Source organism: Sciurus vulgaris (assembly GCF_902686455.1).
Source record: "Sciurus vulgaris genome assembly, chromosome: 3".
In the NCBI taxonomy this organism is placed as follows: domain Eukaryota; kingdom Metazoa; phylum Chordata; class Mammalia; order Rodentia; family Sciuridae; genus Sciurus; species Sciurus vulgaris.
In genome coordinates this window covers 189,239,275-189,263,817 of record NC_136463.1, presented here as the reverse complement: position 1 = coordinate 189,263,817, position 24,543 = coordinate 189,239,275, and the positions used below count along the sequence as shown (strand labels likewise).

Here is a 24,543-nt window from a genome sequence, read left to right as displayed (position 1 = left end):
CTTGGCAAAGCGGCCAGACTCTGCCTGAAAATCAAAAAATAAAAAGGGCTGAGGATACGTCTTAGTGGTGGAGTGCGTGTCTAGCATGTGGGAGGCCATGGGTTCAATCCTCAGCACTGCAAGCGAATAAGCAAAAAAACAGAGAATAAACCCAAATTGAACACTTCCTTCTTTGAGGAGATCATGCATGTACACAGCAACCACGTGTGGCCCCCCTGGTGCCGTGCCCCCGACACTGACCCTGCAGGAGGTGGGAGGTGAGAAGGGCGGCCGTGGTGGCAGAACAGGGCAGGCGCTCCTCCAGGAGATCTCTCTTGAGTTGCAAGGCAAACAAGTACCTAGAAGGGAGTTCAAGACCAGGGAGGTCACTCCAAGTGTCCTCTATGGCGAAGCAAGAAGCCCCAGAGCAGGATCAGCACCCTCATCAAACAGGCAGGCCACAACAGGCCACGGCGACAAGCAGCACCAAGCGGCACCAAGCAAAGGTCAGACGGCAGCTTGGTGCAGCAGACTGAGTCACGCTCACTCAGAGAACACACCGACAGTGTTGTGCACACAGGCGTGCCAACGCCAGAGAGAAGGCGGTCTTCCTGGGCACACACAGACCCACACAAGCACGCTGTTTGCAGCAACATCTTCAGCTAGGAAGTTCACAAATTCATGATATAAAACTGTACTCTCAGTCTTGAGTGAAAGAGCAGAAATATACAATTAAGACAGCTTAAAACCGTGCCTGTGAAGATTTTTAGTAGATTGATGATATTGGTCTTGGCTAGAATCTGAGAAACAGGCACTAGGAAACACCATGACGGTACTGTGAACAGGTCACTGGGATGCACTCACACACTCACTTATCCTATCAAGTAACTGGTGAGCAGGTGCTACCTTCCGGGTCCTGTTCTCAGAGCTGGTGGCAAAGTCCCTGCCCTCCCTGGAATTCACAGTGCAAACAGCGAAGCTATGAAAACTCACTGCACTTTCTTACGGCTGAAGATGTGCGAGCCCTTTAGATTCAGCAGTTCCATTTCTACAGCAATATTCCCAGAATTCACAAATGATGATTCTTTGCAGCGTTTCATCAGAGAAAAACTGGAAATAACCCCAACATGAAACAACAGGAGGGCAGCTAAGTCGGTGGGCGCCAGCCTCGTCACAGGATGGAGACTGCCGCAGCATGCCCTCGGCAGCACGCACACCGGAGCCAGGTGCTGCCTGCTGCTGTGTGAGTCGTACTCCCTCCAGGTCTGCGTGTTGCTGCCTCCTGCCACTCGTCAGGAAGGTCCCTGCTCAAGCACTGGTATGTTCTGGAAGATGGCGTGGGTGAGCAGGGACAGAGAACTCTTACTTTTTATTCTATATAGTGTGACAAGAAAACATTTTTCTTTTGTCAAAAATGTACTTTTTAATAAACAAAAAAGGATTAAAAATGAGGGAAAGGGAAGTAACTGTAAAGCTGACTCCTACTCTGGTTCCTAAGACTTAGACAGGGTTCTAACGCAGAGAGCACTTCTCGTCACCAATGACAGTGAGAGAAACCTGTTGCCAAGTGAGCCCCTCCGCAGGGCCTCCATGCGGAGCGGCCAGGTGCGCTGTGTCCACTCACAGGCATTCTGGTCCCTCAGTGTGGCCGCCTCAACCTCACACAGGCTGAGCACCGGGGCTCGCTCCCTGTCCCTGCTGCTGACCACCCACGGCTTTGGGACATCAGCATGGTCTGAGGAAGCATCGGGGGTCTCTAAGGCGCTGTGCTTCCAGCCAGACTCAGGGCAGGGCGCTCTGCTGCCGCGGCCGCGCTGTCCTCTCCCCGCCTCTGACCGGGCTTCTTCTCTCATTATAAAGTGGACACACGCAGAAGTGTAAAAAGCACAAGAAAGGAGTTGCCATCACCCTGCTGACCAGATGATGACTGTTAACACTTTCTTTCAATCATTTCTGCTAAAAAGCAGCCTTGATTAAGGGGAGTAGCACAAAAGAAACGGCCCAACCCGCCTCCGCCCCACCACCTCAAGGACCGCTGCAGAGCTGCCTCCCCCACGGTGTCCGTGTCAGGGCAGGCCTGCAGCCAGGCTGGTCTGGACAACGCTGCACGTGTGCCCCGCACAGCGCCCCTTATTCTGGAGGTCTACCTACAACCTTTCCTCAGGCCCACTGCCCATCTGTGTCTGTGCGGGCGTCGTTGTCAGAGTGTTTCTTTTAAGTACTCTTCATCTCCTCTTTTGTGTGCACACTAACTCGTTCACTCTTAATTGTTCATGGAAGAGAAATGAATACAAGACCCTGGGTCAACGCTCCAGTGCAGTGCGCTCTTCACCTCGTATATTCTTCCTGCAACTGACCAGGATCAGGTGGGAAGAATTTCACAGCCAGGCGAAGCATTGCATTCTTTGGCCCTATAAAAAGAAAGATTTAAATTTCACAAATAAAGCCAATTTTTTTTATTAATTATCTTTCCATATATTACTGTGTGACTGAGCTACTGCTTTAAAATAGGTTGTTAAACATTTTTTCTTCAGGTAGGGTGGTATTAAAAAATTTATTATGCATGAGTATGAGTCCTAAGTACCAATCACAAATACTGAAGAGAAATTTCAAATCTTTTGTTCCCCTTAAATAGAGATCATTCTCGAAATCCTTAAAAGTAAGTAGGAAACTGTCCATTAAATTGTGGAATACATTCCTGAGTAGGCGGCAATGCTCAGTGGTAGAGCACTTGCCTAGCATGCATGAGGCCCATGTTCAATCATTAAAAATTTTTTAAAAAAATTCCTGTTTACACTTTAGTATAAAAATGATGAAGCTCAGGTGTTGATACCATTTTAATACAGTTGTAAAAATATTTTTGAAATTCTTATATATGTTAATAAAAGGAAATGTTGCTACCACTTACTATACTGAACTAGAACTGATTTTGCAAAGAAAGCGCATAAGAACTGGCTGGGCTGCGTATCTTCGCACCCTGAAGTTTAATCACACAATGGCCATGCAGTTTCACCACAAAGAACAGCTGCTCTTTGACCCAGTCACAGTCGTTGGCCACGATGCTCAAGGCTTCGCACTGTCGGTGACTGTACAGGCCACCCTCTGCCTCCACATTTCCTGTTGCTGCACCAGAGCTGTACGTGATGGCTGGGCTGCTGGCTGCATGTTCCCACAGGCATATAGTAGAACAAGGAGGAGCTACTTTGCTAAGATGCATGGACACCTAAATGGCCTCAGCGTATCAGGGCAAAGCAAAGTCACATTTACATATCCTCTTCTCTTCAACTTTGTACTGGGGAAAAAGCCATGGTGAGTCAGAAAAGTAGAGACTCCACTGTATACGATGACACAAGAACTGAGGAGTATGACTATATGCCTTGATATCTAAATTTAATAAAGAAAGTAGCAAAACAATCATGCTCACAATTATAACTGTGTTTATCATTATAGAACAGTGTTGACATTTTATTAAAATGCTAACTACAGGCTGGGAATGTGGCTCAGTGGTAGAGCTTGTGCCTATGCAGAAAGTGCATGCTTACTGTTTTACGTATTAGCCAAGATTTAAGATACAAAAAAACATATCCCATGACTTCAACGTAAGGCAGTCATCCAGGACCACCGGAGTCAGTGTCCCCGCCCACTGTCCGCTGCAGCTGGATCCACAGCAAACGACTTACAAGTTCACCTGTGGACACACCCGGAGCCTGACCTTCCACAGCCAGGCATCTGGGGGCCAGAAACTCAGAGAGGCACACAAAGGACTTACTTCGTACTTGCCTAATGATGGGTTTCATGGGTTCAAGCCAAATCTAAAGAGAATTTAACAAAAAAGAACAACTTGATTAAATAATTTCCCTATTTAATAAGTGTATTTTGTATCTTGCTACAAAATACAAAAATATTTAAGATTAAGAGAAATCTTTATAACAGAAATATTTTGACTACTCCTTTCTTACACAAACTGAATCTTGATAAACCACAGGGAAGATCAGCAATGTCTGCCTCAAGAGAAGAGGACAGACACTAAACTGCTGTCACCCTGGACACCGCCCCTGATCCGAGCATGCAGTCACTGTGCACAGAGTGAGCACCAAGGATCACTGCAGGGATATGTGTCAACAGATACCTGATACACCTGCACTACGGACCACAACCCACGAGAGGCCCACTGCAGCATCAGACCAGAGACCTTGGACAAACAGCCGTGCATGGGCTGTGGGCCAGACCCAGAGTCGACGCTGAAGGCCTGCTTTCTGAACCAAGAGGTCGAGGTGGACTTCTTCTCGACAGTTACATCTATGAACACTGCAGCTCCAACTTTTTAAGGTTGTGTCTACTAAGTACATCAGGGCAGAACCAGTTGAGTTTGTTCAGAATTCACTTTCAGAATGATTTTTGGGCAGGATACATCCGAGGCTGCTGTGTACCTAAGGGGTAAGGTGCCTGGACATGTGCTGTGGACAGAGTGAGTTCAGGGAGGTACGGGTTCTGGCTGATTACAGACAGCCGCGTAGCACGACTCTGATGAGAACGATGTTCCAGTGATCAATCTCTTGCTCTCATCATCGTGAACATCCTACCACAGAGCAGAGCCTTTCCAGGAGCAAACCCGAGCACATACCCAGCAGGACTGTGCGTTCTGGAACTCCAGCCCGAAGTAGTCACACTCGACGAGGTTCAGGCGCTTCCACACCTGCGTCAGCAAGACCTGGCCGGCACACTTGGGCTGCGGAGAGGGGGAAGAGCTGAGGGCCGTGGGGCAGGGTGGCCTGGGCACTGCCGCGCTGCAGCTCCCAGGAAGCCCGGCTCACTTCCTGCACACCTCTTCTGCGAGTGTGAGCAGATCCACAGACCATCACAAACAGACCGGTGACCCGAGGTGTCTGTGCCCACAGACTTGAGGGCGAAATGCACGCACATGCTAAGAAGCTCCTTCCACCTTCGTTCTTACTGTGCTCTTGGTTGTATTTCTCTGTGACATAGTTCTTTGAATTTCAGTAAATATTTCATCAAAAAATTTGATATTTGCTAAAAAGTGGAGTCCCATGGTCTCTGATTACATAGACTCCCAGGGAATAATTTATTATTTGATAGCATTTCACATTACTGAGAAGAATGTGAACTGCTCAAAAACGCAGTGGGGCATATCAGCTCCCCACAGAAAAATGGTTATATCCTATTTTACACTATTCACAAAAACAAACGGCGATGACTGAAGATAGAAGAAAACAGAGGAGACCATCTCTATGATATTGGGGATCATGAATTCTGGGGTGATGTCTTCCTAAGCACAAAAGGAAGACTGACCCTGACAACCCAGAAGCTTCTGAACAGGAAAGTAAAAACCTGCACTCCTACTAGAAAAGGCAGGGTCTGTCTTCTGCTTCACTCTTAGGAACTGGTGAAGAAACACAAAGAGCTGTTAGGGATTTATAAAGGTATCAGACCTTCTAACAACAGGATAAACTACAACAGGGAAACAGCCCCACACAGAGCTGGGGTGTGAGTTAATGAGACCCCAGGGGGAGCATGTGAAAGCACTTTTCAGAATTTAAAGTGTACATTTGCCTTTGCCCCAGCAACTCCACTTCTGGAATTGCTCCCTACAGATATTCTCAGAAACTGCACAGAGCTGGTTACACAGGACAAATTCAGCAGAGGGCTGGCAGAGTGTGGGCCATGCCGAAGCTGGCGAAGGGCAAGTCCAGAAGAACAGAGAAGTCCCTGGAGACCACAGAGCAAGGTCCCTACACAGGTTAGCGAGAGGAGAATACCAGTCTCCATTTGCACGTGGTGTAAGTGACAGGGCGGTTTGGTAACACACACACATGCACACACACCCTTTACACAAGGATAAATGACAGAAATAGGTCTGATGGCGACACACTCGATCTCTGAAGGTAAGCACCCCACAGCACTGAACAAAGCGAGTGAAGGTGGGGAGGCCTTCTGTCTCTTCGACACTGTGACATGTGCATGAAAAGGCACACATCATTTTTACAAGGTCATACGCAAGCTGGATGCAGTGGTGCCTGCCTGTGACCACAGCTACTCTGGAGGCCAAGGCAGGAGTATCTTTAGTTCCAAGGCCAGGCTGGGTAACTCAGAGAGACCCATCAAAACCCAAGTCATGTGAAGTGGGGAAGAGGCTCCTCCATGGCTCCAAAGCATGTTATGCCCCTCAAGTGTGACCACCAGGCTCAGGTTCTCCGTCACCCAGAGTTCATGCCCCTGGAAGGAGACGTCTTTGGAGGAATGAACCTGTAATCCCTTGTTTCTTGATTTTTGCACACAAGAAAAGAACAGTGCACACCTCAAAGTGTCAAGCGCAAGACGAGCGAGTGGCCTTACAGATGCTGTTCTTCCTTTCGGTTCGGGGGTTGAGCCAGGGTGCTCTGCCCTGTGCTGTGCCCCAGCCCTTTCTATTTTGAGACAGGGTCTCACTAAGTTGAGAAACTGGTCTGGAACTTGCTGTCCTCCTGCCTCAGGATCCCAAGGACCTGATATTCCTCCAGTTGACGCCACCTGGGTCGACAGCATCTCCTATGATGCACACGGACGTGTGGGCGTCTGAGGGGTGAACCCATGCTTCCCTCAGAAGTCACGCCTGCGCCCGTCCTTCCAGACCTGCATCAAGCCCTAGGGCTGGATGGCCAGGAAGACATGGCTGAAGCCGATTCCTGCTGGTGACACCGCGTGTCGCAGGGCCACCTTCTGAGCACACCTCCCTCCCCTTCGTCCCTATGGTCAAGTCCGCATGGCAGGGCAGGAGGCTATTAGGTACACGGAGTCCCTCACTCTGACACAGCCTTGCCGGGCTACACCTCAGCACCATGATCACGCAGGGGTGAGCATGTGCCTGGGCGGTTCCATCAGAACGCGCTCACCCTTCCCGCTGAGAGTCCTGCACGCATACTGGCCATGGTGAAGCCCCGCTCTCGGGCAGGTCCTCCTGCCCACCATTAGTGCTCCCCACTCTCAGGCAGGTCCTCCTGCCCACCATTAGTGCTCCCCACTCTCAGGCAGGTCCTCCTGCCCACCATTAGTGCTCCCCACTCTCGGGCAGGTCCTCCTGTCCACCATTAGTGCTCCCCACTCTCAGGCAGATCCTCATGTGCTCCATTAGTGCTCCCCATTCTCAGGCAGCTCCACATGCTGCATTAGTGCTCCTCTCTGGTGCTACAGGCATGCTGCTGTCTACTTCCTGTCTGGATGTGCTCTTCCTGCCAGCAGGTGACCCTCAGGGGCAGGGACCTGGGCCTTCTCCATCCTGTCTCCAGGCCTAGCACACTGCACACAAACGGGCCGGCTCCCAAACTCACACCAGGTCCTTATCTGATGGTGGCTGTGGAAGCTAGGTCTGCAGAATGGCAATTCCTTCAGCCCTTCCCCTTTCTTCAATGCCTGGCCACCTGTGTGCCAAGCTACCCACTCTCAAGGGTGATATGTTCTGGATGCCAGGAGACCTGCCCCCATGGAGTAGCAAAGCTGCTATGCCAATCATGCAGACGCACACAAGCACATCCAAAATGCACTCCACTACCTGGCAATGTCAGCATGCACCAGCCAGGTGCTCTGGTCCTGGTGTATGTACATTCCCCAAGCTGAATCTTCCTGCTGAGCTGACCTCTACCTCTGGGCGACGGCTCCTGTGTCTCTCCGACAGTTCTGACTACAAGCCTGTTTGTCTGAGTAAGCAGAGCCATTTCTGCTTCCTTGGTCACCATCTGCATGCAATATCTTTTTTAGGCTGTGCATATTAATTATCAAGTGAGTTTCTTGTCAACAGCATATAATTGGGCCTTACAGATTCTAAAATTTGTGTGCAGTCACAAAAGACCCCAAAATAGCAAAAACAATCTTGGAAGAAAAAGTTGGAAGCATGAGAGACTTCTTGAAGCCACACTACATAAAAAGCTACAGTAATCCAAGTGCGATAGCACCGGCATCAAACAGACACTGGGACAGAATGGAGAGCCCAACATAAACCAAAGCACATCAGATCAACTCATTTCCATCCAGAACATAAAACGAGGAAAGAACGACTTCTTCAGTAACAGCCCCGTGGGACCTGAACACTCCAGTGCAAGGAATGAACTTGGCCCTTCCCAGCATCACACACAGAAGCTCATCTGAACATGGGGCGGGCTGGGGCTCAGTGGTGAGCACTTGCCTGGCATGGGTGAGGCCCCAGGTTCCATCCTCAGCACCACATGAAAATAAAGTAAGAAGATTAAGGAATCGTTTCATGTACAACTAAAACAAATATTAACAACAACAATGAAAACCTGAACATGTGACCCGAAACTGCAGACTTCGGAAGTGAGCGTGGAGGAACACCCTTGGTGCTGGTCTGGGTAATGACTATTTTGATATCATACCAAAAGAAAAAAAACAGCACAAAAAGTACAGACAAACAAGAGGACCACATGAAACGGAAAGGCTTCTGCATGGCAAGGAGTATCTTCTCATGGGCTGGCAGAGGAGAGTGGAGAAGCAGACATCTGATAAGGGCTGATGACCAACATACACGAGAAGCGCACATAGCCCAACAGAAGAGCAGAAAGGCCAGGTATGGTGCACATGCCAGGAGGATGAGGTAGGAGGCCCAAGATGGAGGCCAGCCTCAGCACCTTAGTGAGACCCTGTTTCAAAACAAAAGATTAAAAGAAAGAATGGGGATGTAGCCCAGTGGTAAAGCACCCCTGGGTTCAATCCTTAGCACACACACACACACACACACACACACACACACACACACACACACACAAGAAACAAATAATAGATATTTTTCCAAAGACATAAAAGTGGACCACACAGCCAGGGGAGGGAGGGAGGGAGGGAAGGAAGGAAGGAAGGAAGGGAGGGAGGGAGGGAAAAGCAAGCAAGAGTGGCCAAGAAAATTCTGAGAAAGAAAAACAGGATTGGCTCATTACACATTAGAATTCCTGCAGGAGCACTATAACTAAAAAGCATGGACATGGTACAGTCGAGGGTGCAGACGAGTCACAACACTCAGGCAGTCCAGATGCAGATCCACATACAGAACACGGGCATGTCTGACACAGGCGTGTCCCATCAGCAGGGAAGAAGGGAATTCAATAAACACTACCAGGCGGTCATCTGAAAAAAATAGACTGTACCCTCGAGTCTGGCTTTCCAGCATGATAGAGATTCAAATGAGTAAGAAGAGTTAAACATGGAAACATCTATTCAAAGTGCCTCAGTGAGATCCTTCTGTTGCATACTCTAGGTGAGAAGGCTGTTTTTAGTGCACTCCAGAAGATAAAAACCACAGCAGGAGGCAGGAGAGATCGGACAACAGAACATTACAAAAGTCTGTACAGAAAGAAACACTGTCAAATCAAAAGACTGCTTTAAAGACAAAGTGGCAAAACACAACTCACGCTTCAGACAAAGGGCTAATTTCTTTAGAAAACATGGAAATGCAAGAATCCTGAGCTACGATTTCATACCGAATGCAAATGTGAGCAGCGTCCTGATTGCTGGCCCCGAGGTCCAGCGGGCACTGGGCTCTGCGGCCCTTCCTCGCAGCCGTGCCTGTGTGTCTCCTGTGGCTGCTTCTCTGCATCCTTCACAACACACAGTAAATGGTAAAAAAGAGGAAGAAAAAAGTGGGCAGAAAGGACAGGCTGCTCACAGACACATGAACCACGCCCGACAGAGAGAGGCCAGAGAGCTCAGTCAGGGTCAGAGACGCCTTCCCTTGTCTCAGACTGGCAACGCCTGAAGGTGGGAGACAGCTGTGCTCAGGCCACTGGTCCCAGCGGCTGGACACGCGTCCCCGCCCCTCCCCACAAGCCAAGCTGCAGCAAGCCTCTCCAGGAGCAGAACCTGCCATGAAGCAGCCTGTGCTGCAGCAGGCGCAGCAGGGCTGCAGGTCACGCACCTCTGGTCCAGCAGCACACAACTGCCTGCAACCCGCTGCGGCCAGCCAGGCCGCTCTCGGCAGAGTCAGAGGCTGCTGTCTGCGCAGCACCATGCAGAGACTCCCCCAGCATCCCAGCATGCCACGGGGGGGGGCAAGCAGCACACATGCCCCTCGTGAGGCCGCACAGCTGTACGCAGGTCTGAGGTGTGTGAGGCGAGGAGTGTGTGCACACACGTGTCTGTGGCGGCTGGGTGTGTGTGCGTGTGCATGTGCACAGGCTCTGGTGCAGCAAGACCAGGGTGGGCCCGCTTTCCTAGCGTTCCCTCTATGCCTGGACCAGTCGCGTCTGTGTGTAAAGATGGGCGGCGTGTGGGTGGCAGGCTGTGCACACGCCAGGGCTGAACAGGGAGTGGAGGGGTGGGTGAGGTGGGGGCTGGTGGGGGTCAGCAGGGGCTGCAGCCTGCAGTGGACGTCAGGCCCACAGAGGGAGGGCGTTGGCTGCAAAGGGAGCCAGGGCTGGGGTCAGCGGCCTTGCCCTGCTCACCAGCGGGTCCTGGGAAGAAGGCCTCCACAGCACAAGTCTTCCTGGGAGAAGGGCTGAGCCAGGGAGGGGCGGGGGGGGGGGCAGGCGGGCACAGCGGAGAAGCCCTCAGAGGGAAGAGGACAGGCCCAGAGGCGGACTCCTCACCGGCCCAGTCTGGACAGGCTGAGCGTCAGAGCAAGCGATGGCAGTGTTGTGCTTTAGAGGTGAGGCCCCCAGAGCTCACCGGGAGGCCGCACAATCAAGTTCACCACTGGGCTGTGAGCGCCTTAACCTGATCAGTGCGCTAATTTCCTGACGGGATTAACTGGGTGGTACTGTGGGCAGGTGGGGGCTGGGGCAGGTGGGCCCCTGGAGGCGTGGCTTTGGGGTGCATTTTGTCCCTGGCCAGGGGAGCTTTCTCTGCTTCCTGACTGCCACGTCCTGACCTGCCTTCCTCCCCCACATCCTTCCTCCACGACGTGCTGATCATCTTGGACCCAGAGCAACGGAGCCAGGCGTCTAAGGACAGGGGCCTCTGAAACTGTGAGCCCCAGATAGACTTCACTCCTCAAGCTGTTCTTGTCTGGTTTTTCAGTCACAGCAGTGAACCAACCGACTGAAACAGGCAGAATGAGTGGAGACCCACCGGGCAGAGTCCACCTGAGGAGCAGAGATGTGCACAGCTCCAGAGGGACTCAGCACTGTGGGTGGCCTGCCAGACGCCCTGGCCAGGTTCCAAGGGGTCAACACCAGAAACGGGACACACTGAAGCCCTGTCCATGGGGAGTGGGAACCCGGCACCTCCTGTGCTATCCCGGCCAGAGGGGCACGCCCACCCAGGTGCAAGGGAAGTGTGGAGTCAGGGGGTCTCGTCTACAGTGCTGCTGTGCTCTCTGAATCAGTCAGCTCGCTTGACTGCGACATGCCAGAGGCAGATCTCCTATAAAGAGAAGAGATTTATTTCGGCTCACAGATCTATAGGATCTTGTCCAAGAACGAGGGCTGGGGTCCCACTGCTAAGGCAGCAAGGATGGCAGGAGTGTGCACTGGAGCAAGAGGCTCACCTCGTGGCCAGAAGCGAAAGGAGCAGGAGGCAGGGCCAGTGCTCAGCCGCCCTTCAAGGGCACACCCCCAGGCCTCAGCTCCTCTCCCAGCACTGTGGTCAAGGTCGTGGACACAAGGTGGGGAGGCCAGGGAAGGCACGTGCAGAGAGCCTGCTGTTGGCAGAATGTGCTCTTGAGAGTGTTGGGCACAGGGCTGGCCACTCACTCTGAAGTGGCCGGGAATAAAATCCTTGGCTACTCTTGCATCTTTTTTCAAGTTTTAAATTGCTTCAAAATACAGACTGCAACACTTAAAAATACAGAATCTTAGCCCCCCAAATCAATAGAATCTATATGCAAAATAATCAATAAGCAAAAGCAGTTCTATTTCTATAAACTGCTATACTGAATACTACATATCAGTGCTGAGAAAGTTTGCATCTATGAAATTGGGATCTCCCTCCATGTAAAATGTCATTTCTCACCAAGCAACCTATCAAATCCATGCTGTTCCAAAGACAATCCCAGCAACTGATGTCTATGGAAACTGACAAGCAGATTAAAAAACTACATAAATCCCAAAGGCCTCAAACCTCAAAGAAAAACAAATACCAAGACTCAGTCTATACCTGTAGTACTTTGTTGGGAGAAATCCTAGTTCTTGACTGGCAGCAGTGAATGTCTCAAGTGTGTAAGGAAAACCTTCACACATCCACGCCCGTTAGGAAAACCTGTGGAGAGGAGGGTTCTGCTCTGGCCACCTAGGAAAGTAAAGAACTGCCCCATTTGACTTAGTGTTACTAAGGGAACCCGTACAGGAGCCGGTGGTCTGACCCACCTGGCACATGGTGATTGGGCAAGAAGCCTATAAAGTGTACAGCTGTTCCCGCAATAAAGGAGTTTGCAGGCTGCTCGCCACGAGCCTGCTCCCAACTCCCGGAGCCTGCGTGTGACGAATTCAACACGACCCACAGAGAAGGAAGAGAACATGCAGTTCTCAAACCAGTCACGAGAAACACCAGCCACAGGCCAGAGTGCTGTGCCTGGCAAGCCCATGCACCCGAGGACACTGTGCAGATGGGAAGGAGCAGGCACAGACCAGGAGAGGTCTGCAGTACAGAATCCCAAGAGGCCAGGCATGGTGGTGCACACCTGTGACCACAGCAACTCAGGAGGCTGAGGCAGGACGCCGCCGTGTCCAAAGCCAGCCTCAGGAACTCAGCAAGGCCCTAAGCAGCTTAGTGAGAGTCTGTCTCAGAATAAAAAATAAAAAGGGCTGGGGGTGTGGCTCAGTGGCAAATTGCCCCTGGGTTCAAACCCCAGTACCAAAAAAAAAAAAAAAAAAAAAAAAGAAAAAAGAAAAAAACAAAGGTCTTATAACCAACACACAGATCAATAAACCATAAGCAAAAGACAGGCGGCCCATGAAAGGCAAACAGGCAAAGAGACCTGAATAGGTACTTCACAAATGAGGGTACTTAGATGGCCAGTAAGAAGAAGACTGAGGCGACACGATGCCAGGGAAATGCACGTTAGAACCACGAGAAGCCACTGGAAGCCTTCCAGGAAGCCCTCCAGGAAGCCACTGGAAGCACTCCAGGAAGCCCTCTAGGAAGCCCTCCACGAGAAGCCACTGGCAGCCCTCCAGGAAGCCCTCCAGGAAGCCCTCCATGAGAAGCCACTGGAAGCCCTCCAGGAAGCCCTCCACGAGAAGCCACTGGCAGCCCTCCAGGAAGCCCTCCAGGAAGCCCTCCACGAGAAGCCACTGGAAGCCCTCCAGGAAGCCCTCCATGAGAAGCCACTGGAAGCCCTCCAGGAAACCACTGGAAGCCTTCCAGGAAGCCCTCCATGAGAAGCCACTGGAAGTCCTCCAGGAAGTGCTCCACGAGAAGCCACTGGAAGCCCTCCAGGAAGCCCTCCACGAGAAGCCACTGGAAGCCCTCCAGGAAGCGCTCCACGAGAAGCCACTGGAAGCCCTCCAGGAAGCCCTCCACGAGAAGCCACTGGAAGCCCTCCAGGAAGCCCTCCACGAGAAGCCACTGGAAGCCCTCCAGGAAGCCCTCCACGAGAAGCCACTGGAAGCCCTCCAGGAAGCCCTCCACGAGAAGCCACTGGAAGCCCTCCAGGAAGCCCTCCACGAGAAGCCACTGGAAGCCCTCCAGGAAGCGCTCCACGAGAAGCCACTGGAAGCCCTCCAGGAAGCTCTCCAGGAAGCCACTGAAAGCCCTCCAGGAAGCCCTCCATGAGAAGCCACTGGCAGCCCTCTAGGAAGCTCTCCAGGAAGCCACTGAAAGCCCTCCAGGAAGCCCTCCAGGAAGCCCTCCACGAGAAGCCACTGGCAGCCCTCCAGGAAGCCCTCCAGGAAAAGCCACTGGAAGCCCTCCAGGAAGCGCTCCACGAGAAGCCACTGGAAGCCCTCCAGGAAGCCACTGGAAGCCTTCCAGGAAGCCCTCCACGAGAAGCCACTGAAAGCCCTCCAGGAAGCCCTCCAGAAAGCCCTCCATGAGAAGCCACTGGCAGCCCTCCAGGAAGCCCTCCACGAGAAGCCACTGGAAGCCCTCCAGGAAGCCACTGGAAGCCTTCCAGGAAGCCCTCCACGAGAAGCCACTGGAAGCCCTCCAGGAAGCCCTCCAGGAAGCCCTCCACGAGAAGCCACTGGAAGCCCTCCAGGAAGCCCTCCACGAGAAGCCACTGGAAGCCCTCCAGGAAGCCCTCCACGAGAAGCCACTGGAAGCCCTCCAGGAAGCCCTCCAGGAAGCCCTCCATGAGAAGCCACTGGAAGCCCTCCAGGAAGCCCTCCACGAGAAGCCACTGGAAGCCCTCCAGGAAGCCCTCCACGAGAAGCCACTGGAAGCCCTCCAGGAAGCGCTCCACGAGAAGCCACTGGAAGCCCTCCAGGAAGCCCTCCACGAGAAGCCACTGGAAGCCCTCCAGGAAGCGCTCCACGAGAAGCCACTGGAAGCCCTCCAGGAAGCGCTCCACGAGAAGCCACTGGAAGCCCTCCAGGAAGCCCTCCACGAGAAGCCACTGGAAGCCCTCCAGGAAGCCCTCCACGAGAAGCCACTGGAAGCCCTCCAGGAAGCCCTCCACGAGAAGCCACTGGAAGCCCTCCAGGAAGCCCTCCACGAGAAGCCACTGGAAGCCCTCCAGGAAGCGCTCCACGAGAAGCCACTGGAAGCCCTCCAGGAAGCCCTCCACGAGAAGCCGCTGGAAGCCCTCCAGGAAGCCCTCTACGAGAAGCCACTGGAAGCCCTCCAGGAAGCTCTCCAGGAAGCCACTGAAAGCCCTCCAGGAAGCCCTCCAGGAAAAGCCACTGGAAGCCCTCCAGGAAGCCCTCCACGAGAAGCCACTGGCAGCCCTCCAGGAAGCCCTCCAGGAAGCCCTCCACGAGAAGCCACTGGAAGCCCTCCAGGAAGCCCTCCACGAGAAGCCACTGGAAGCCCTCCAGGAAGCCCTCCACGAGAAGCCACTGGAAGCCCTCCAGGAAGCCCTCCACGAGAAGCCACTGGAAGCCCTCCAGGAAGCGCTCCACGAGAAGCCACTGGAAGCCCTCCAGGAAGCTCTCCAGGAAGCCACTGAAAGCCCTCCAGGAAGCCCTCCATGAGAAGCCACTGGCAGCCCTCTAGGAAGCTCTCCAGGAAGCCACTGAAAGCCCTCCAGGAAGCCCTCCAGGAAGCCCTCCACGAGAAGCCACTGGCAGCCCTCCAGGAAGCCCTCCAGGAAAAGCCACTGGAAGCCCTCCAGGAAGCGCTCCACGAGAAGCCACTGGAAGCCCTCCAGGAAGCCACTGGAAGCCTTCCAGGAAGCCCTCCACGAGAAGCCACTGAAAGCCCTCCAGGAAGCCCTCCAGAAAGCCCTCCATGAGAAGCCACTGGCAGCCCTCCAGGAAGCCCTCCACGAGAAGCCACTGGAAGCCCTCCAGGAAGCCACTGGAAGCCTTCCAGGAAGCCCTCCACGAGAAGCCACTGGAAGCCCTCCAGGAAGCCCTCCAGGAAGCCCTCCACGAGAAGCCACTGGAAGCCCTCCAGGAAGCCCTCCACGAGAAGCCACTGGAAGCCCTCCAGGAAGCCCTCCACGAGAAGCCACTGGAAGCCCTCCAGGAAGCCCTCCAGGAAGCCCTCCACGAGAAGCCACTGGAAGCCCTCCAGGAAGCCCTCCACGAGAAGCCACTGGAAGCCCTCCAGGAAGCCCTCCACGAGAAGCCACTGGAAGCCCTCCAGGAAGCGCTCCACGAGAAGCCACTGGAAGCCCTCCAGGAAGCCCTCCACGAGAAGCCACTGGAAGCCCTCCAGGAAGCGCTCCACGAGAAGCCACTGGAAGCCCTCCAGGAAGCGCTCCACGAGAAGCCACTGGAAGCCCTCCAGGAAGCCCTCCACGAGAAGCCACTGGAAGCCCTCCAGGAAGCCCTCCACGAGAAGCCACTGGAAGCCCTCCAGGAAGCCCTCCACGAGAAGCCACTGGAAGCCCTCCAGGAAGCCCTCCACGAGAAGCCACTGGAAGCCCTCCAGGAAGCGCTCTACGAGAAGCCACTGGAAGCCCTCCAGGAAGCCCTCCACGAGAAGCCGCTGGAAGCCCTCCAGGAAGCCCTCTACGAGAAGCCACTGGAAGCCCTCCAGGAAGCTCTCCAGGAAGCCACTGAAAGCCCTCCAGGAAGCCCTCCAGGAAAAGCCACTGGAAGCCCTCCAGGAAGCCCTCCACGAGAAGCCACTGGCAGCCCTCCAGGAAGCCCTCCAGGAAGCCCTCCACGAGAAGCCACTGGAAGCCCTCCAGGAAGCCCTCCACGAGAAGCCACTGGAAGCCCTCCAGGAAGCCCTCCACGAGAAGCCACTGGAAGCCCTCCAGGAAGCGCTCCACGAGAAGCCACTGGAAGCCCTCCAGGAAGCCCTCCACGAGAAGCCACTGGAAGCCCTCCATGAGAAGCCACTGGAAGCCTTCCAGGAAGCCCTCCATGAGAAGCCACTGGAAGCCCTCCAGGAAGCCCTCCATGAGAAGCCACTGGAAGCCCTCCAGGAAGCCCTCCATGAGAAGCCACTGGAAGCCCTCCAGGAAGCCCTCCAGGAAGCCCTCCATGAGAAGCCACTGGAAGCCCTCCAGGAAGCCCTCCACGAGAAGCCACTGGAAGCCCTCCAGGAAGCCCTCCATGAGAAGCCACTGGAAGCCCTCCAGGAAGCCCTCCATGATGGGTGAAGGCAAAGAACAAATTATATCAACACTATGAGAATGTGGAGCAACTTTTGTGAATGTTAAAAACTGAGGGTATGACTAAAGCTGCATGTGAACATACCCTAAGCCCAGAAATTCCATTCCTGGGTGCGAGCCCACGTGTTAGGGTTAGATGTGAGGCACAGCCTAAAGTTCATGTGTGAGATAATTCAAGAAAGCTGAGGTGAAATGAGTGGGTTGTGAGCGCCTTAACCTGGTCCCTTGAGAGGGATTAACTGGTTGGTAACTGGGGTACGTGGGTTCCTGGGGCCTGGCTTTGGGGTGTATGTTTTGTCCCTCTCTGCTTCCTGACTGCCACATCCTGAGTTGCTCTCCTCTCCCACACCCTCTGCCATGATGTCCTGCCTCACTGTGGGCACAGAACAATGGAGTAGATATGCTACGGTTTGAGGCTCTGAAACAGCCAAATACTCTTTTCCTCCTCTACAATAGTTCTTGTCAGGTCTTTTGGTCACAGCACTGAAGAAGTTGACTACAACACCAGGAAAAGACACATCCAAGAATGTTCACTCCTAGTAGCCAAAAGCTGGAAAGAGCTGAAATGCTCACTCAAAGCAGAATGGGTAAACTGTGGATTGTCATTTCATGGAAACTCCCCAGCAATGAAGCCACCATTGCTACCTGCAACACTGATGAACCTCACAGAGTACAGACTCTACAGTTACATTTATGTGACATGGAAGGCAGTGTGGAGATTCCTCAGAAAACTTGGAATGGAACCACCATTTGGCATGGCTGTCCTGCTCCTTGGTTTATACCCAAAGACTTAAAAGAAGCATACTACAGTGATGTAGCCACATCAATGTTTATATCAGCTAAATTCACAGTAGCTAAAGTATGGGATCAACCTAGGTGTTCTTCAACAGATGAATGGATAAAGAAACTGTGGCATATATACACAATGGACTATTACTTGGCATTAAAGAAGAATGAAATCATGGCATTTGCCAGTAAATGGATGGAGCTGGAGAATATCATGCTAAGCAAAATGAGTCAATCCCAAAGAACCAAAGGCCGAATGTTTTCTCTGATATGCAGATGCTATTCACAATAAGGGGGGTGGCTAGGGAAGAACAGAGTCACTGGGGATGAGGTAGAGGGTGTGAAGGAAGGGGGGGCATGGGATAGGAAGGACAGTAGAGTGAATTGGACATCTCACCTCATGTGCACGGATGACTGCACGACTGTGTGACTGTGCAGCATGTACAACCAGAAGAATGAGAAGTCACACCCCTTTCATGTATGATGTGTCAAAGTGCATTCTACTATCACGCATAAGCGATTAGAACAAATTTTTAAAAAGATGCGGTAAAACTGATTCATGGTGCTACAGATAAAACTGCAGCTACTTTTGTGGGGCGAAACTGAGTTGGAGGGCCCTGGGAGCCCAGGCTGCACCTTCCTCTAGGTGGGGGTCCACAGGGTGTGCACACATACAAGTTCATCAAGTGCGTGACGTGAGCACTTGCTTGCGGATTTAACCTCAGTGAGAAGGTAAGTAAAGCTGGGCGTTCCAGTGCACACCTGACGTCCTGCCTGCTTCAGGAAGCTGAAGCAGGAGGAATTCCAATGCCCTGGAGTTGAAGGCTGGCCTGGGCAGCACAGTGGGCTCTGTCTCAAAGTGAAAGCCAAAACGAACATGATCAAGAGGCAGGGGCGGGGAGGTGGAAGGGTCTAGAGCTCACGAGAACTGCTCTATCAAGAGGCAGGGGCGGGGAGGTGGAAGGGTCTGGAGCTCACGAGAACTGCTCTATCAAGAGGCAGGGGCGGGGAGGTGGAAGGGTCTGGAGCTCACGAGAACTGCTCTATCAAGAGGCAGGGGCGGGGAGGTGGAAGGGTCTGGAGCTCACGAGAACTGCTCTATCAAGAGGCAGGGGCGGGGAGGTGGAAGGGTCTGGAGCTCACGAGAACTGCTCTATCACCGTCCACATTAGGCCTGTGACAAAGTCCCTATGCTACCAACTTCCACCCTGCTTGGAATGTGCAGCAGTCAGTGCTTCCCAAGGTGCCGACTCCACTGCAGGATTGCTCTGCTGGGAGAGAACGGTGCGGCTCGCACACCGCTCAGCCCTGCGCCAGATGCTCACTACGCCAGGCCTGTGTTTGAATGGACAAAACACAGTGTCCCTGAGGTCCCCTGAAGAGGCAATCCAGCGCAACACCTACAAAAGGGAGACGGTCACTTAAAATGGGCTGCTGAGTGCAGCCAGTGGTCCAGGGAGGAAAACCTGATGTTCTAGGAGAGCGATTTTCCTCAGGCGACAGAAAAACCCTAGTTACTTTTTAAACAAACCATTTTCCAAGTGCTTAACATCAGAGAATTTCTTTGACCATGTTTCAGAAGAGTAGGAACTGTCTTCTGAACTCTGTCCCCCAAAGACCAATCACACATGTGGAGACTTCCAACAGAATGATCTCTCTCTGAGGACACACGCCAAGGAGTTCAATTCTAAGTATCAAAAAGGTCAGAGATGTGTGGACTTGCTGAGTCCTCTTAAATGGAGCACCCTTGTGTCTGTCAGAGAGCAAGTGTGTCACTTGACCGCTAGAAGAACACTTCCACCAGGGCGTGCATGCTCAAGTGCAACCACACGGTCTGCAAGAGGACAGCTCATGGTAGCCAATGGTGACAGCGGCCAGGTGAGGCAGGTGCAGGCGCTGCAGCCCTGGAGCAGAGAGCTGTGGGTGGCAGGAGGCCATAGGCTGCAGGCCTCTTCTAGACCGCCCCACAAGGGCAGAGGCATTCCCAAGGATGCCCAGAAGGTCAGGGAGACACTGACCACCTCAAGAAGACCACACTGCAAAATAGGCTCCACCTCAGCAGTCTAGGCCTCATGGCGGAATGCAGGGACGTGTGGACAGGAAAGAAGGGAGACGTGACCACAGCAGAGGACGTGCCTTCTGGCCTGAGTGTGCTCGCGTCACCTGTGAGCCAGATGTGCAGCTGTCTGGCTAGAGGCCAGCCAGGAGCAAGTTCCCCACGTGTCGTGAGAACGCACTCTTGAGACACAAGCCTGATTTGGTGGGAGGATGGCCTGGGTTTTCCTCCCATGGGGAAACGGCTCTGCACCAGGAGGCAGGAGCGAGGACACTGAGACTCTAGGAAGCTAGGGATGCTCTTGAACCGTGTTTTGGATGAAGTGGAGCCAGTTTCCAGCCATGTGACCGGGGCATGGATGTAGACATGAGGTTATGGCCAATCTGGAGTGCATCTGACCTGGTTTAAGTCCTGCTATATGACTTCTACAGTCAAAGGAGGGAAGGAAAAACCAGATATGTGGGGGGTCTCTGCCTTGCTCTGAGTCCTGATGTGAATTTCTCTTTCCAAGGTTCTTAAGAGAGGAATAAAGTTTTAAATGATATTCCTGGAGAAAAAAATAAAATAAAATAAAGATACCAAACTTTCAAAAATATTTTTCCATATACTTGCCTAAATCATTTTTCACAGGTTCAGTCCCTTTATTCTTTTCACCAATGGCCATTTATCATCCATGCTCACCAGGTCTGAGTGCTCACTCTCGTGACGGGTCTCCTTCTTGCATCTTCACAGATGGCCCTTTATCATCCACGCTCACCAGGTCTGAGTGCTCACTCTCGTGATGGGTCTACTTCCTGCTTCTTCACAGATGGCTCTTTATCATCCATGCTCACCAGGTCTGAGTGCTCACTCTCGTGACGGGTCTCCTTCCTGCATCTTCACAGATGGCCCTTTATCATCCACGCTCACCAGGTCTGAGTGCTCACTCTCGTGATGGGTCTACTTCCTGCTTCTTCACAGATGGCTCTTTATCATCCATGCTCACCAGGTCTGAGTGCTCACTCTTGTGATGGGTCTCCTTCCTGCTTCTTCACAGATGGCCCTTTATCATGCAGGCTCACCAGGTCTGAGTGCTCACTCTCGTGACGGGTCTCCTTCCTCCTTCTTCACAGATGGCCCTTTATCATGCAGGCTCACCAGGTCTGAGTGCTCACTCTTGTGACGGGTCTCCTTTCCGCTTCTTGGAGTACTAGCCCACTTTCTTCTGCACCTTTGTCAAGGACCAGACAACTGCATCTGTGTGGTTTGTCCCTATGTCTTTTCTCCTGTACCCTGGCCTGTGTGCCTGTCTATGCCAGCACCAGTGGTCCTGGTGACTATAGCTCTCGTATAACTGGAAGTCAGGTGTATTGAAGCCTCCAGCATTGCTTTTCTGGCTTAGAATTGCTTTGGCTATTCTGGGTCTCTTATTCTTCCAGATGAATTTTAAGCTGTTTTTTGTTTGTTTTGTTTTTTCCCTAGAGTGCCATTGGTATTTTGATGCACTCCCCTTAGATTTTACAGGTGCCTTAGGACCTGGACTATAGGTCATTAAATGTTACAAGTGACTCTGTGCTCAGTGTCACTTATCTCTCTCACAGGTCCATTTTAAACTTCTCACATCTTCTATACTGAAATTTTACCTTCTGTTCCTAAAAATACGGAAATTGCCTTAGTGGGAAGGCAGTGCCCATCCCATGTTCCCACTGCAGAAAAGACAAGGTGAAATGAGGAGCCCCGGGGTGGACGGGGAAAGGTCCCTGCCGCTGGGCATTGCTGTCACTGAGACACTCAGAGGGGGAGGCTTCCCACTGTACTGCACAGCCTCCCGGGTCAGAACTAGGTTCCAAGTATGGGCTGAGGAAGGAAGTAAAGAACATAACACACAAAACCTAGTTTGAAAAACTAACTTTTTAAAAATGTTTCCATTTTTTTCAGTTGATCATGGCATTAACGTACTTCTGCAAGCTCAGACAGAAAGCATCCTGTTAAACAGTGACTTCTACAATAGTGCCATTAAAGACTGTCCAGATGGAAGAGCCTCTGGAGCTTGGCTAACAAAGTGCTTCTTTATCCTTTGTCTTAGTGCTGTGGGAAAATTCTTCTGAAAACAGCTTGATTCTGTCCTTTGGCTTGTTTGTTTCATTTACAGCTCATATGCCAAGTCGCAACTCCTTCATCTGCGCAGAGCCTGCTCCCACCACAGACTATCTGCACTGCTGGCTTCGTTATTCAAGATTTTCCTTGTCTAAAAATCAGATCCCCCAACTGATTTCTGTAATACCATACTGTACATGGAAAATGATCTCAAGTGTGCACAGGAAACGACAGTCACATTCACCCTGGATTCTTGGAAAGGTCACTGGCGTTTCTGACAGGCCTCCCACTCCTTCTGGTGCACTTTCGACTCTGGTTCTTGTTAGCCCTGAGATTGTGCCAAGCTCGGCTCCCACCTGCACTAAGCCAGGGGCGGTGCTTGCTGTGGGGGCATGAAGGTGCCAAGAGAACTCCTGCCTCTAGGAAGGGACTGTGCGCCACAGGGGGAGAGATGTCCCGTGGGTCTGCTCTTGGACTGAGACGGACTGTCCATGAGGCCGCTGGCACCCCACCTCTTTCTACAGTGGTTTCTCTTAAACCACCCATGGAAACACCAACACTTAACATTCCTACATCAGAATCTGTTCATTTATTCATGCCTTTCATTCCAAACCCCTGTTTCCTGGCCTTGCCTGGTGATGCTAGAGGAGGCCACGTAGACGCTGCTCTCCAGCCAGCTGGCCTGCCGGTGAGGCCACCAGGGAGGAAATGCCACGAGGAGCGGCCCCTCCAGGGCTCTTGCCAGCTGTGTGCAGGGGAGGTGGTGGTCAGCCATCCCACACCAGCTCTGCGAGACCTTAGTGAGCCTGTCCAAGCCTCACCTGGGGCAGCACCTCTCCCACGCCTGCATCCCTTTGCATCTCCCTTCTACTCAGCAGCTAATCCCGTTACAGGTCCAGGGCCAGCTGTTGAGCTTCTCAGTTCGAGTCAGCAGTGTGGCTGAGGACTGGGTGATTCCGTGGGCACACTCTGAAAACACCAGGGACTGCACAGCCTTCACACTGTTGGTGTGGAAGGAGGGGCTCCAGTGGGAGCAGCAAGCACCCAAGGTGCGGCGGCAGCCCTGCTCCACAGCACGGCACCAGCACGGGGAGGCCTGCAGGCAGAAGACCAGAGTGGATGGAGCAGGGGAAAGCTAAGCCACCAGAGGGTCTCACCCTGGAGAAGCAGGCAAGCCCGAGAGCCTGCCATGAGCCTCCCAGTGGCAGCCAATGCAGGCAGCTGAGACGGAACGCAGTGGAGACCGCTGTGCACTGTTCTCCTCAGCATGGGACTGTCCAGTCTTCCCACCCGAGCACAGGCACATCAAAAAGGACACCGTCTGGTGGGATGGAGGCCCAGGCTCAGTAGGGCCGCCTTCCCCATGCACACAGGGCATATGCCATGCGCCAGCAGCCTGAGAATCAACCTGCCAGGAAATGACACGGTTGGTTGATGTGTGACTTTTCTTACTTCTCATCTTTCACTTGGCATCAAAGAAAAGCAAAACGGAAGGGCAGGTTAGATCAGCAGTAAAACCTCTAAGGCAATCGGCCTCTCAGCAGCTCCCACCTTTCCCCCATCTGACGTTACGTGTGTGGAAAGGAGACTGTCCACTGGCACGTCCTGACACAGCCTGCCAAGACGCTGCCCACCACCGGCACTGCAGCCTGGCAGTCCTTCTCAGAAGGGAAGCCTGCCTACAGATCACACCGCAGCCTTTTAAAAGGCCAGGAAGTCCAACACTGGTCAGCTTGGAACCCCATTTGAAAAAGTATCCGGATGATGAGGTGAGCAGACACTTAAGCCTGCCTCTGAACCACAGACCCTCCCTGAGGAGCAGAGAAGTCAGCCTCCCACAGCAGAGCAGAGCCGCACACCGACACCTGGGAACCACCGCGGCGAGGCAGTGGCCTGACGGACTTGAGCGGGATCAGCAGTGTGGAAAGATCAGTGGACACTTTAAGATATAGAAATAGTGAAAGAAGTTCACGGCTGGGACCAAAAGGAGTTCCAGGAGAGGGGGCTGCACAAGACCCCGGGAGGCTCCTGTTTCGGATAGGAAGTGTAAGTTGCTGTGTTCTCAGTCTTCCACTGGAATCATCCAGAATCAAAAAGGAGAATAAGAAACAAAGACATAAACTCCATTTTCAACAAAACAAGGAAACTCCTCCACACTGAATCCACAGCTGCAGAGAGAGAGCAAGGTGGGGAAAGGGACCAAGTAGGACACAGCAGCAACTGTCACATGTTCCTGAGGAAGGAGCACTGAAGGGGAAAGGCGCGACCTGGTGGGAGGAAACAGAGGACATCTGCGGAGCCCAGCACCGCCCTGGTGGCCTGGAGAAGCAGCGGCAGCAGGAGGACGACCACCACGAGAGCCACCAGCCAGCCCAGCACAGCCTCACGACACAGCTGGCGAGAGCCAGCCAAGGACCCTCCCCAGGCAGCCATCTCAGAACACCTGGCTGCTCGAAGGCGGGAGGGGCGCGTACCTCACCCTGCAAGGAGCTGCCTCCAGACAAGACACAAGAGGGCTGGGCTGCGGTCAGTGGTGGAGCCCCGGGTCAGTCCCCAGCACAGCAACGCACAACCAACGCAACGCTCATGCAAGGACACCAAGACAAAAGGAGACCGGGGACAGCAAGCGCCAGATGAGCAAGAGAAAGGGGGCCGCGCCCTCACTCTGGACGGCCTCTCGAGGGCTGCCTCTGCGGGTGCCCCACAAGCCACTCCCAGTGTTTTTCACTTATTTTGAGACAGAATGTCACTAAGTTGCCCAGGTAGGCCTCAAAGCAGCTGTCCTCCTCCCTCGGTCTCCTGAGCTGCAGAGATCACAGGTGGGCTCTGCCTGGCATGCATTTTTTACTTAATGGGGCCACTTGTGATTTTGGAGTTGCATGTGTGAAACCACGATCTGCCCTAGGTCATGAGGATGCGCTGGGTTCCTCCTGAGAGCCTGACGGCTCTAACTGGCTCTGTGTCCACCCCTGGAGCTGGCTCTGTG

General features: G+C 53.0%; 1 protein-coding gene across 8 annotated transcripts in view; it reads right to left on the bottom strand.

The window, feature by feature from the left end:
- The window catches only part of FARP2 (FERM, ARH/RhoGEF and pleckstrin domain protein 2), a 104,497-nt gene that overhangs the window by 43,357 nt on the left and 36,597 nt on the right, over window positions 1-24,543 (bottom strand). For 5 of the 8 annotated variants that reach the window (XR_013762825.1, XM_079133665.1, XM_079133663.1 and 2 more), the window contains 4 exons: window positions 4,604-4,708; window positions 3,749-3,791; window positions 2,312-2,390; window positions 241-338 (listed from right to left, as the gene is read on the bottom strand). Coding sequence is in view for 7 of the 8 variants with exons in the window: in XM_079133665.1 (XP_078989791.1) it covers window positions 241-338; window positions 2,312-2,390; window positions 3,749-3,791; window positions 4,604-4,708 (325 nt within the window). In the remaining variant the exon portion in view is untranslated. Of the gene's footprint in view, window positions 1-240; window positions 339-2,311; window positions 2,391-2,887; window positions 3,054-3,748; window positions 3,792-4,603; window positions 4,709-9,458; window positions 9,666-24,543 lie in introns of those variants that run through there. The other 3 variants (XM_079133667.1, XM_079133668.1, XM_079133669.1) reach the window with 3 other exon arrangements.